Source organism: Glycine soja, chromosome 7, assembly GCF_004193775.1.
Source record: "Glycine soja cultivar W05 chromosome 7, ASM419377v2, whole genome shotgun sequence".
NCBI lineage: Eukaryota > Viridiplantae > Streptophyta > Magnoliopsida > Fabales > Fabaceae > Glycine > Glycine soja.
Genome location: NC_041008.1, coordinates 9,785,550 through 9,798,596, shown reverse-complemented (window position 1 = coordinate 9,798,596; position 13,047 = coordinate 9,785,550). Strand labels below are relative to the sequence as shown.

The following is a 13,047-nucleotide window of genomic DNA, read 5'->3' as shown; positions in this document are numbered from 1 at the left end:
TGATCCAATGCTTACCTTAGGTTTAGACATAGTTAATGGTCAAACCAGTTTTTGTGATCAACATAAGAGTTTTAGATAATTGTCTTAGATTTCAAAAAAGATAAGTATTAAATTAATAGGATTATCACATCCTTTGTACTTGTAATTTTACTCTACAAAGGTCGTAGTAACTTAGGAGAAAATGTAAGGATATACTTGTTTACTATACATGTGTGTATGGTTGCTATTAACCAAATGAATAAGTGAATGATTATTTTAGTATGCTCCTTAACTTAAGTTCATTTGTAAACTTGAACGATCTTGTTTTGAGTTGGAAATGTTTCTGAAAAGTTTTATTTAGTAATAGTGAAGTAAATGTGAACCTTTTACTCATGTGGATTTACTTACGATTTTATTGAATACAATTATTAATTAGATTTCGTATTTTATATGTTTTCCCATTTATATGTATGTTGAGGTAGAGGGTGCCTAAATTCTAATTATTAAACTTTTACCTATATATTTAACTTTAAGAGACAAAGTTATTTTTTAACCATCTCACACTATATTATTGTTATAACATATTATAACATATTATATAAAGGTGAATATATGAATTAGTCTAATATGCATAGGTTCATAAATAAATGACCTGCATCGAGCTAGATTTTTATAACACTCTCACCATCTTAAAATAAGTGTTACATCTGTAAAAACAATTGTTCCGAGATAAATGTTATGTTATCTCTTAATAATACATGTATTAGTTAAAGGATAAAATGGGAAAAAGATACAAAGTGAAACTTATAAAAAAAGTAACTACACACTTGCTAACAAATCATGCTTCAGTTTTGGTTCCACGTTACACTAACAAATCACACTCTCACCCTTCTTTGTCCTCACATAACTCCTGTTTTTTCCTTAATTTCTCTCCTTGTTCCTCCTCTACACCCTTCTATCATAGCCATTCCTTTCATTCATTCCACTCACCACCTCAACAAGTGTAACTAACTAACCGGTGATTTCCTTGACAACACAACCCCTCTTCATACAATACAACATATTTTGTAAATATGATAAAGTTTGCTACTTCTGCTCATGTAAGATGTTATAAAACAGGAGAAGAAAATGTTATGCAATGATAAACATGATGCGACACATCTTCTAAATGAGTGTGCAGATCTTACAAATGGTAAAGAAATGTTCCACATTTATTTGTTTCAACTTCTATTTCTATAAATAATGATATCAATTCTTTTATTTGCAGAAATGAAATCAAACGTATGTGAAGGTGTTGGACATGGGAACTGGGTACATACTTAGTAAGCAACTTTTTTGTATAATAATAAAAAAAGGCGCAAATCACAATTCTCATGAAAGAGTGTTAATTATGTTTTCAAAACATGACTGTTTTTAAATAATAGTTAATTATGTCATTCACCTTAAAAATTTGAAAAAAAAACGAATTTCTTATATAATTCATCCCGCAATTAAAAAATATCAAAAAATTTAACATAGAATAGATGTGAAAAAATATTATGAACAAATTTTCAAAAAAGAAATCAAGATATTCATTTTTTAAAATTTAATTTGATTCCTTTATTTTGAAAAGTTTTAATTAGGTACTTATTTTTTAAAAAAATATATTTAATTTGGTATTTTATTTTTAAAAGTTTCAATTAAATTCTTATTTTTTAAAAAATTAATTCAATTTAATAATACTTTAAACCGAATTTCACTGTATTTTTTAGAAAAAAATGTTACAACAGAATGAAATAAGATCAAATTAAATTTATCTTAAAAAATAATGTACCTAATTAAATCTATTAAAAATAAAGAGATCAAATTGAAGATAATAAATAAATTGAAAAATAAGAAAAGTAATTCACCAAATATTTATAACTTTTTTATATCTATGTTTACAATTATCACATTTCTTTATACTATAACAACCCAATAACAAGATAAATTGTATATACTTTAGGGTAATAAAATATGGACAAGCATATTGTGTGTTTCTGCTGGTCAAAATCGATGGAATACAAATTTTAAATTTTCTCCTCTCTCGTTTAAATTTTAAAATCCTTTGTTTGAATAAAAGAAAAAGTTAGTTAGTAGTTTATTTTCTTTTATTTTCAACTTTTGATTGCATAAAAAAGATGGCATGTTGTAAGTCTGCAGGTTTGCTAGAATCATCTGACACACTGCCTGTTTAGCCAAATGTTGAAAATGCTGTTGAAGAAGCTAATTCAAAACCTGAACTTAAGTCAAGATCTCATTCAAATCCAAAGGAGAGAAAATTACAGGCAGATAAGCAGGCCAAAAAACGATTATCTCTGCCTAACAATGGTGAGTTTATTCTCTTTCTGTTCATTTTATTATTACCTGGTATCTGACCACTGCTTCAGGGAGTCAGAAAAATTATCAGCTAAACTATAATATAGGTAGACTAACTAACCTAAATATGGCATTATAGTTCAGCTAGTTTGAGTTTGAGTCCTCTAAAAAGGTTAGTCCTTTGAAAATGTTGATGATGCTCTTTTCCAATTCAATCGCATGCTGTGTATGCGTCATACCCCTCCCATCATCCAATTCGGCCAGATTTTAGGATCCATCATGAAGATGAAGCACTACCCCACTGTTGTTTTCCTCTCTCACTGGTTAGAACTCAAGAAAATTCAGTCTGGCCTTTTTACTTTGAACATCCTACTGTTTCTGCCATTTGGGTCAAATCAACTTGGCTTTCTCTGTGTTATCCAAGATCCTCAAATTGGGTTATCAGCACCATACCATAACCTTTTGACAACACTCATCAAAGGTCTCTGTCCCAAGGGTCAGGTCAAGAAGGCACTGCACTTTCATGACAAGGTATTGGCACAAGGATTTCAGCTCAACCAAGTTATTACAGGACTTTGATCAATGGGGGACGAGGCTTGCGATTTATTTTCTGAAATGCATATCAAGGGAATTTCCGCTAATGTTGTCACTTATAATACTCTAATTCATGGCTTCAGTATGGTTTGGTAAGTTGAAAAAAGCAACTGGGTTGTTAAATGAAATGGTATTGAAAACCATCAACATAAATGTCCGTACCTATACTATACTGGTTGATGCATTGTGCAAAGAAGGAAAGATGGAAGGAGCCAAAAATGTGTTGGCTGTGACGCTGAAAGCATGTTTGAAACCTAATGTTATTAGTTATAATACTTTACGTCTTAGTTTGTGGAGTGAAGAATGCAAAACATGTGTTCCATTTTGCAGCTACAATATCATGATTAACTGATTATGTAAGATTAGAAGAGTGGATGAGGCCATAAATCTCTATAAGGAAATGCATCAGAAAAATGTGGCTCCTGATATAGTGACTTACACTTCTCTTATTGATGGTTTGTGCAAATCTGGTAGAATCTTTATGTTTCTGATCTTATCGATGATATGCATGATTGTGCAAATGTTATCACCTACCGTTCCTTAATAGATAGTTTATGCAAGAGCAGTCAGCTTGACAAGGCGATTGCATTGTTCAACAAAATGAAAGATAATGGAATTCAACCGGATATGTACACATTAAATATACTTCTTCATGGTCTATGCAAAGGCAAAAGACTTAAGAATGCTCAAGGGCTTTTTCAAGATTTGTTGGATAAAGGCTATCATCTAAATGTTTACATATATACTGTTATGATCAATGGACTTTGTAAGGAGGGGTTGATTGACGAGGCATTTGCTTTGTGGTCCAACATGGAAGACAGTGAATTGCACCTCTGATGCTATAACATTTGAAATATGAGAATGATAAGGCAGAGAAACTTCTCCGTGAAATGATTGCTAAAGGCCTATTGTAAGAATAAACCAGGTGAGATGGTGTCTAGTTTCACATCAGGTTATTCTGAATTTTGATGACAACAAGCCAATATTTTTAACTTTTGATTGCATAAAAAAGACGGACTTTGTTGTGGGCTCACTGCCTCTTTATTTTTCATTAACAGTGATGTTGTTTTTCATCTTGATATCTTGAGAGTTGTGGTTGATTGTTTTCAGACTTGACAATATAACTATTATTTTTCTTTCCATTGTACTGTCAATCTTCTTCTACTTTGTATGATTTTAAGTCGTTGTTCCACTTCTCAGACCATGCTGAAACTAACATAATTATTTTGAATTCCTTATCTCTTATATTTGATTCCATTTACCTTATCTATTATGGTATGTGTTTGCTGAAACTAACATAATTATTTGTGTTTGCTGATATTTTTATGAAGATAATTTTTTAGGCATAATTAATTGAAGCTTATCAGTTTTGTATATTAAGCTGTCTTTATGTTGGATATAAGCAGATGAAGGTTGTTATACTGTGTTAGATAGACTGACGTGACTAATTTCTTTAGCATTATTTTTAAATTGGAAGGAACCAATTTAACCTTCCTATTGATGATATCATCTTTTTCACTAACCTCTGTTCTAAGTTATTCTCAAATCTGTTTTGGGGTTCAGTTGTTGCTATCATAGCCATTGGTGGCACTTTTTTGTTCATTCAGAGGATATATTTTTCACGAGTAAATTCATGAGCATGTAGTGGCACTTTTTAAATGGAGCATGTCACAGTATTAAGTTGTTTGTTGAAATGTGGGAAATTGCTCCTTTTGCTGATCTAATACAACTCCGTGACCACAAATCCTCCCATTGTCACTCAGCTATGAAGCACTGACACCGACATTGGACACGACACATACACGGACACGTGGACACCTATAATATCAAAAATATAGAATGTAGTACGGTGGTTATCGTGTTGGTGTCGGACACTAACACGGACGCGTGTCGGACACCAGACACGACAAGGAACTGGAGTGTCTGTACTTCATAGTCACTCAGGCTCAAGACAATTTGAGTCTTGAAATTATGCACGGCGTTGAGTTGGTGGAGAATGTTGTTGTCTCTTTGGTGGAGAATGTTGTTGTCTCTTTCTCACTTCTCTGCAAATCTTTGCTCAACATCTGCTTCAAGACTATCAAGCCTTTATTCTTCTTGTTTTGTCGAAACTCTCAGAGCTTTACTTCATTCAGGCTGAAGCAATTTTGATGATCTTTCTTTGACCAGTGTGGTCACCATAGAGAATGATCTATGCCTAAATAAATATTTACTGTCTCGATTTTATTATCAGTACTTATAGGGAATAAAATAAATATTGCATTTTATGTGTTTATGATGTTATTTTGTAATTAAAATTAAAGTTAAATTATACTTTTAGTCTTTTATCTTTTTGTTTAGATAAAATTTGGTCATTTTTCCTTTTGAAAATTAAATTTAACAAACTTTTAAATTTGGTTCAATTTGATTATTCTATTAGGTTCGAATTAACGTTGTTAATATATTAAAATTAAATGACTAACTAAATTTTAAAAATAAAAGACTAAATTGAACTTAAACAAAAAAGATAAAAAGAAAATTAAAAGTATAATTTAGACTAGTTAATATACTAAAATAAAAATGACAATATTACACAAATCATTATCATTATATATAACAAATATTAGCCAAATCACTATATAATTAAAAAATATTATTTTAATTTCACAAATCACTAAAAATAATTAGTGTTAATATCAGGTTTTTTACATTTCTTAAAGAATATAAGCATGTTTCAAAATTAGTAATTTTACACTCATGATGTTTTATTTGAAATTATTTAAATATTCTATTTGCTATAAACAAGAGATGTACATTATATTTTTGTAATTAACTTATTGCAGTGAATTTAAATTTAAATGCATTATAGATAGGTATCATCATATATTCATAAAGTATGGGAAATAGACCAAAATTATTAACCAGGCAAGTATGGATTTAGGAACAACAAATATAAAAAATGGGCACTGATATCATATCTAAACTCTATCATTCCTAATTACACATGACAACAGTTTCAAGCATCCTGTGCATCTACGATGAGAATATTGATAATATGCATGAACTTGACGCCTTCAAAGTCATGCAAAGCAAGAGCAATTACTGCTAATATTCTCATAAGAAACTAAGGTAATTGGCACCATCCCTATAATACATTGTGCTGCAATAATGAGTACTTTTACACAACTAAATACTTGCATGACTTGCAGTGGTAATACGAAATGGTAGTTCAATACAACAGAGTCCTACAGTTAGCTTCTATTCAACCACTCATTTTCTCTCTTTTGGAAGGGAGCGTAGGAAAGTTAGAACAAAATCATGAATTAAGTTTGAACTAAGAATGGAGGGAAGCAACCTTCTGTGTCAACTCATCCAGAATCTCATTGTTGACCTCTCTAAGTGGCTCCTCCTGTGGAAATAGAAATAGGGTCAACATAACCAAAGGAGAAATGTATTCAAAGAGTAAAAAATTGGAAATAAACATAGATAATTTGAAGGCAGATGTGTATTGTGTATACTTGATAGAACAAGGAAATCATAATCAATTATTGGCTATGATACGTGTATATATGTATCAAGTACAATACGATTATTCTAAAAATATACTATAAGATACAATACATGTAAAAGATACCTATCTAGATGTATAAAAATTCATAGAACATAATAAATATATAATGACAATTCTGCAAATCCAAATTAAGAACATACTTCCTAGGCATTACTAAAATATGGTCATTGCGAGTCACTTCCAATTGTCTACAAATAGGAATGATATCAATCTTATTATTTTCTTGAAATCATTTATAAAGAGAACAATTTCCATTTTTAGTAATGAATAATACTTTTGCATTTTTATATTATACATGCTGCTATGTCTCATATCTAGTTGTAATGGATTTTCATAACTATTTTTAAAGGCTTTTATACTTCACATATACATATCGATAAAGTATTTAAGCGTATCGGATATGAATACAAATAAATGAAGCAAATGAAAGTATTGGTGCTTCATAGATTATTGAATATTCTAATGATATCAGACTGTCCAGCTAGTACCATCCATTCCACACAATAAAAGGACAGCACTGGAAAGGAGAGTTAATTACCTCTGAAACTTTACTTTGTTTCACATCTATACTCTTTGAACCACTAATGCTGGCACTCTTCAACAGGCTCCGTGCGCTGCACTTTGGCCTGGAGGGTCCATTTTGTGCATCTGTATTTCCAGAATCTGTCACATCAGACCCTGGAGGACTCTGAAGATTTGCTCCAGTTGGATTTTCAACATCATTGTTTTGATTATTTTCATCCTTGGGAGCAGGAACTCGCTCTCTGCAAAATGTTAATTGAAATAGTCAATGCATGATACTTAGATGATATCAGAGACAAAGTTTGCAGGCACAACTGCCAGCCTCATCTATGAAGATTGTAAAGACGATACTAATCTGGATTATAATTTAAAATCCAGTGGTAATAAAAAAAATAGATAAAAAATAAACCTCCAAAAGGACAAGACAAAAAGGTTGTTGTTAGTGTAAGTTTGCAAATCAAGTATTTGAACAGGTTCACCAAGTTTGGATCTCGAAACTGTCTAGGAACCTAGATGATTAACCAAAACTTACCTAGGTAAGGAGGCGTGGTGCCTCAACAACGGTGTGCTTCGTTCACCTTTGCCATAATGCTCCTCAAGATGTGCAAACTGTCGCTTGAACCGGTCAACCCCACTGCAAAAGGATAACACAAACTTACTGATAAAAATTCCAAGAAAGCAATGGTTTTAAAGATCCCGCATTACACAGTTCTTAGATGACATGCAGAAAAAAGACAATCAACCATCAGTTGCTTCTCAAGAGTCAAAACTTTTACAAGAATCATCAACAAAAGCTAAACATGCTGCCAAATGTTTTGCTAATGGAAGCTCTAGCTCTTTATAAGAAATTATGTAGAAAAAATCTAACAAAACTTTGGTGCAACAACAATGTCCTGAAAAAATGGTTATAAAATCAGGTATCATGAAAAGCATATCATAAAAGCTGGCTCAATATTTTGTCTCATTCCTAAAGAGCACGCCAAAGGGGGTGGACAGACATGTCTTCCAAGAACATCTGTTTTCAGATACACATGAAGCCTTTCATTTTTCAAATGCATAGGCTGCTCAGGCTCAGGCAGGGGATTGGATTCATTCCAACTACCCACATGGACGTGCCATTTTTCAGACCATCACAATACAATCCACGAATCATGAAACACAGACTAATAATCATTGGGATAAGGTAGAAGTTCCACCAAGAGCCAGATTGGTTTAAAGTTGAGTGGAATTGATTTTGATAGAATTGATTAATGTAATTGAGATGTGTACCCTAATTAATTTCAACCATTTATTTTACATTGAAACATGTGCACAGTATAAGAAATTGATTGTAAGTGTCAAACAAACAAGCCATAAGACGTGCACAAAGAGTAACTTCAAAAAAATCCTTAAAACCCATAATCAAATAATCTTATGATAGAAGCCATAATTATAAATATCAAAGCTTCACAATAAATACTGGGAGATGAAGCATGAGCATACTATAATGCAGGAAAAATTATTTCAATTATGAACAATAATAGAACAAGTTCCAAAGTCAAGACTAGAACTGCATAATATTTAGGGTCATAGTTTGATCAAAAACAATCATATGATAGCACTATCAGAAATCTGAAAACCTATCAAGTTAGAGAAAGAAATAGACTTAACTTTTCAATAGTCAGTATTACTTCCCTACCTTGGATACATGAAGCTTGTTTGTTCTCCACAACGAAGATATTCTTCAAGCATCCGAGGATGATACTCTAAAATCTGTTTAGTACAAATGTATAACTCATTATTACCCAGGCACAGAGGAGAAGACAATAAATTATTAAATTGAATCAAGTCATTGAAATGTATGGCCATACCTCTCGATAAATCAACTCTCTAACATCATCTTTGGCCAATTTTCTCCTCTCAAACTCAAACTCGAGCTTTGAAATGGGTTGAGTGGACGACGGTTCACGGTCCACATTTGACAAACCATGGAAATAAGGATCTCTTAGTGCCTGCAAACACAGGCATGACAAAGAAGTAAGGAACCTTGGAAATTATCTGCATAATTGATCATCATTTGGTACATTCAAAAAGATTCCGCCTTTGGTAGTTATCTAGGTAAATGAAGATCAACCTCTTCAGCTGCTGGACGATCTTTAGGATCAAATGCAAGTAATCGCTCCAGCAAATTAAGACCTAATGGATCTGCATTTGGAAATTTTTTGGAGAATGGAATAGGTTGTTTTTTCGGCATGCTAGCAAGGTACCTTCTAGCCTTCTCATTCCGAATCTGTAAGACCAGATAAAAAATTACTAACAAGAGGACACGTGAGAAGAAATAAAGTAAGCATGAAAGACACTTATTACAACAAATCATAGGGTAGATCAGAAAAACATGAGACATGAAGTATTTTAGAACAGGAAAAATAGAAGCTTAGAATTAATATCATTAGCCATTACAGCCTGTCATAAGTTTACCTATTGATGTTAAAAAATGTAGAATAGATTTGGATAAACTGACCCTAGAAATGGTTTCAGCAGGAGGAGTACCAAGAAGGTCGGTTATGAGATCCAATTGGTGCACTACATTTTTTCCAGGAAACAATGGCTTCCCACTGAGCATTTCTGCAAATATGCATCCAATGCTCCAAATGTCAATTGCGGGGGTATACTGCAAAAGACAAGGATTTGAAATCGTACACGTACTGCAATACTTAAATATATTCAACTTCATAAATCATACACAATCCTGGTAGAGGAGGATTGAAGAGGTAACTGATCTAGTGCATAAAAGGCTTTGCAAAAGGATAATGAAGTAGCAACTAAAACAGAATGACATATATATCGTATAAATTGATATTTGATTAAAAAAAAAAAAATATATATATATATACAGTCTACAAGGAAATTAGAACATCAACTCTAAATTCAAGAAGTATTTTTATGTAAGATAATATTCAAAATTAAAAGGTATAACCAGAGAATTGGACCATAACCCATAATTAAGCATAATCACATGTGGAGCAATAACAGTTTAGATACATGTCACAAACTACAGAAAAGGGAGGAAGCAAAGTGCAAAGAATACAAAAAAGCTTACTTTTGAGAAAAAAGAACCACATAGTTCAGGTGCACGATACCACCGAGTTGCAACATAGTCCTTAGTAAGAGAGTAGATAAAATCAGTCAGCAAAATATTTAGAAGGATGATTCTGGAACAGAAATAATGAATTTGATTGCACTTTCCAGCTAAAAATCTTAAAAGACAAAAGCAGAAGCAAAACAGAACTAATAAGTGCATCAATTTGCTAGAATACTTACAGTCCAGAATATAGCTGATGGGTCCTCATTAAATGAAACTCGAGCAAGTCCAAAATCACATAATTTTAGCTTGCAATCAGCATTAGCTAGAATATTTTTTGGCTTCAAGTCACGATGAAACACATTTGCTGCAAGAAAAAATGTTATTTTAGTTTATTATCACTATCAGCAACAGTCAAGGACTTAATTACAAGGATACCTGCATGTATAAATTTGAGGCCTCGAAGAAGTTGGTACAAGAAAAATTGGTAGTGCTCGGGGGAAAGATCATCATTTGCCCTAATTACTTGATGAAGGTCAGACTCCATCAACTCAAACACAACATAGACATCCCTGAACTCCCGTCGTGAGGGAGGAAGCATTATATGCTTAATTTTAACTACATCAGGATGTCTGAGCAAACGAAGGAGTTTAATTTCTCTTAGGATCCGTGTGGCATCTGACACATGCTCAAAAACATCGTTGATTTTCTTAATTGCAACTTTTTCCCCAGTATGAGTGTCTACGGCAGAACACACAACACCATAGCTCCCTTTTCCAATCACTTCGTGGATCTCATACCTACTTGCCTCTCCATACTCAGTAAAAAACTCTACCTCCAGTGCACCCTGTTTGATAAACCACAAATCATTATGTAAAAATAGGCAAATAAAATGTAAGGACAATTTGAGTACACTAGAACTTAGTTTGGTTGTCTTTCAACCTACTGCAAGTTCTATGGTAATAGATGTAAAACACATGGTGTCGAAGGTATCCCTGGCCAAGAGCCAGAGATTAATCCCTCAAGAGATGAAGATTCATTTAAGGGGTTGACCTTTTCTAACAGATGTTGGACCTGGGGATCGAACCCCTGAGCACATGCTTGACGGGCATGGTTATTTGCCAACCATATCACACCATGTTGATAAACTCTTGCCTTAAGTCATGAGTGCATGGGGGATAAATAAAAAATATGCTAATTGCTAACTATGTCTCTTTCTCTTCATTTCCCATTTACAAGAAAACATAGCAAGGAAAGGAAAGTTCACCATGATCAGGCTATCTTAATAATTGCCAAATGCTACCTCTTAGTTTCTTACCATAACCAGAAAGAAGCACCAAATGAAATCAATTACAATCTCTGCAATCTAACCTCTCTAGTAGTCCCCATCCTTCTGAAATCAAACATAGCTTTATGCCATGATTTAAAATATATATATATATATATAGACACACGCACACGCACACACAAGTCAAAACCAAAATAGTGATACCTGACACAGAATAAATAAATGGCAAAGAACCAAAAAGGCAGAAAAAATGGGTTGGAAAAAATTGAAACTTGAACAATACCCATTACCCAAATAAAGCTAAAGTACAGAAAAGACATGATCTTATGGAACCCATAAAAAAGAAGTAATTTTTTAAAGGGACCTTTTTGTTACGATCCATGGAAGGAGATTTGAAGTGGGAGCGTTTGGGGACTTTGAGAAGGTTAAAGGAAGGAGTTTGCTGAGTGGGAACGTTGGCCAACTGGGCACGCAAATGTCTCACAAAGACAATGTTGTTAATATTGTTGTTGTTGCTGTTCTTGTTCTTCTTTTTGTTTTTGTGATGGTGAATGTGAGAGTTAATAGAATTGCAACGATGGAAGAAGCTACGAATGCCATCCACAAGTGTTCCTCCTACACCACCCATATATACTCACTACTCCTCAATCTGCGCCACTCCAATACACCATTGCTTCTCTATTACCTCATTTTCTTCCCTCTCTTTTCCTCTCTTTTTTAGTTTTCAAGTGCCTCGTCCCATTTCATTTTTCCTTTTTTGGAATCTTCTGAGCCCCAAAGCCTGCGGAAAACATGGAAAGAAATTCTGGAGTGTACATTAAGGGCAAACTTTTGATGTACTTTTTAGACAATTGTTAGAATTATAGTTTGTTAGACATTAATATCCCGTTAGAATTAGAGTTTTAAATTTTAATTTCCTACCATTTATTAGACAGATTAATAAATAAAGGTTTAATTATTTTTCTGTCCATAAGTATAGTAATTTTTTTATCTACTAGTTTTGTTGATAAGACTAATCTACCTCAAATAATTTGTATTAAAACAAATAAGATAATGGATGAAAGTTTGAAGAAAAAAAAAACATTTCGAGTCTCACATCACTTAAAATAAACACTTGAATAGGTTTTTATATATATATATATATATATATATATATATATATATATATATATATATATATATATATAACCCACTTTTTTTCATTTTTTTCTTGTACTAATTAAGAAATATTTTTTCAACTTTTCTTTCTCTATCTAAAATCTCTTAGAAGAATGACTTTTCAAATCGCTATTAAAATGACTTTTTAAATCATATTTTCGGACTATTTGTCATAAATTATTTTCACAATAATTTATTTGTCATTTTAATCAGATTCTCTTCTTCTCATCACATTTTTTTATGTTTATACCTGATATTTTATTTAAGATGATCGAATCCAGTGTTATTATTAAGATGATTGTCATTTGAATTAAAAATTTATCGATAATAATTTTCTATTTTAGTACCTATAATTACAATTTTTTACTACTGTTAAAATTATTACAAAACTATAACTAAGTGATGTAAAATTGCCAAAAAGAGATTTGGTGAATTTTTAACCGCCATTAATTAAGAAAACAAGGCTATATTGTGGTGATTTGTCCACCATGGTCCGGGCATAGTCACTCATGGCAACTTTCATGGACAAGTCGTGAGTCTTGTTGGCGTTGGGATGAA

The 13,047-nt window shown here is 32.4% G+C and overlaps 2 protein-coding genes and 1 pseudogene across 3 annotated transcripts; 2 read left to right on the top strand and 1 right to left on the bottom strand.

Moving 5' to 3' along the window:
- Positions 1–2,544: 2,544 nt before the first annotated feature.
- LOC114420331 (pentatricopeptide repeat-containing protein At1g62590-like) lies at positions 2,545–2,895 on the top strand. Its single transcript, XM_028386253.1, has one exon. The coding sequence runs from the start codon at positions 2,545–2,547 to the stop codon at positions 2,893–2,895; it is 351 nt and encodes a 116-aa protein (XP_028242054.1).
- A 355-nt stretch (positions 2,896–3,250) lies between these two features.
- On the top strand, positions 3,251–5,142 carry LOC114420307 (annotated as a pseudogene).
- Positions 5,143–5,823: 681 nt separating this feature from the next.
- LOC114418671 (mitogen-activated protein kinase 9-like) lies at positions 5,824–12,131 on the bottom strand. 2 transcript variants are annotated; one of them, XM_028384133.1, is made up of 11 exons: positions 11,696–12,131; positions 10,482–10,890; positions 10,283–10,410; positions 10,062–10,121; positions 9,483–9,632; positions 9,096–9,251; positions 8,833–8,973; positions 8,661–8,734; positions 7,515–7,616; positions 6,999–7,224; positions 5,824–6,298 (listed from the first exon to the last, which is right to left on the bottom strand). In XM_028384133.1, the coding sequence occupies exons 1-11, from the start codon at positions 11,957–11,959 to the stop codon at positions 6,224–6,226; spliced, it is 1,785 nt and encodes a 594-aa protein (XP_028239934.1). In that variant the 5' UTR covers positions 11,960–12,131; the 3' UTR covers positions 5,824–6,223. The 2 variants fall into 2 exon arrangements, with proteins under 2 accessions (XP_028239934.1, XP_028239935.1); XM_028384134.1 differs by lacking the exon at positions 11,696–12,131 and adding an exon at positions 11,362–11,603.
- Positions 12,132–13,047: the final 916 nt, after the last annotated feature.

Excerpts from the sequence above, each read along its gene's own strand:
- LOC114420331 (XM_028386253.1), top strand. The coding sequence starts at position 2,545 with ATGCGTCATACCCCTCCCATCATCCAATTCGGCCAGATTTTAGGATCC.
- LOC114418671 (XM_028384133.1), bottom strand. The coding sequence starts at position 11,959 with ATGGGTGGTGTAGGAGGAACACTTGTGGATGGCATTCGTAGCTTCTTC. Across the intron at positions 10,411-10,481 it reads CCTCAAATTTATACATGCAG|CAAATGTGTTTCATCGTGAC; the intron begins GTATCCTTGTAA and ends TTTTTCTTGCAG. Across the intron at positions 7,617-8,660 it reads ACAAGCTTCATGTATCCAAG|TGGGGTTGACCGGTTCAAGC; the intron begins GTAGGGAAGTAA and ends ATCCTTTTGCAG.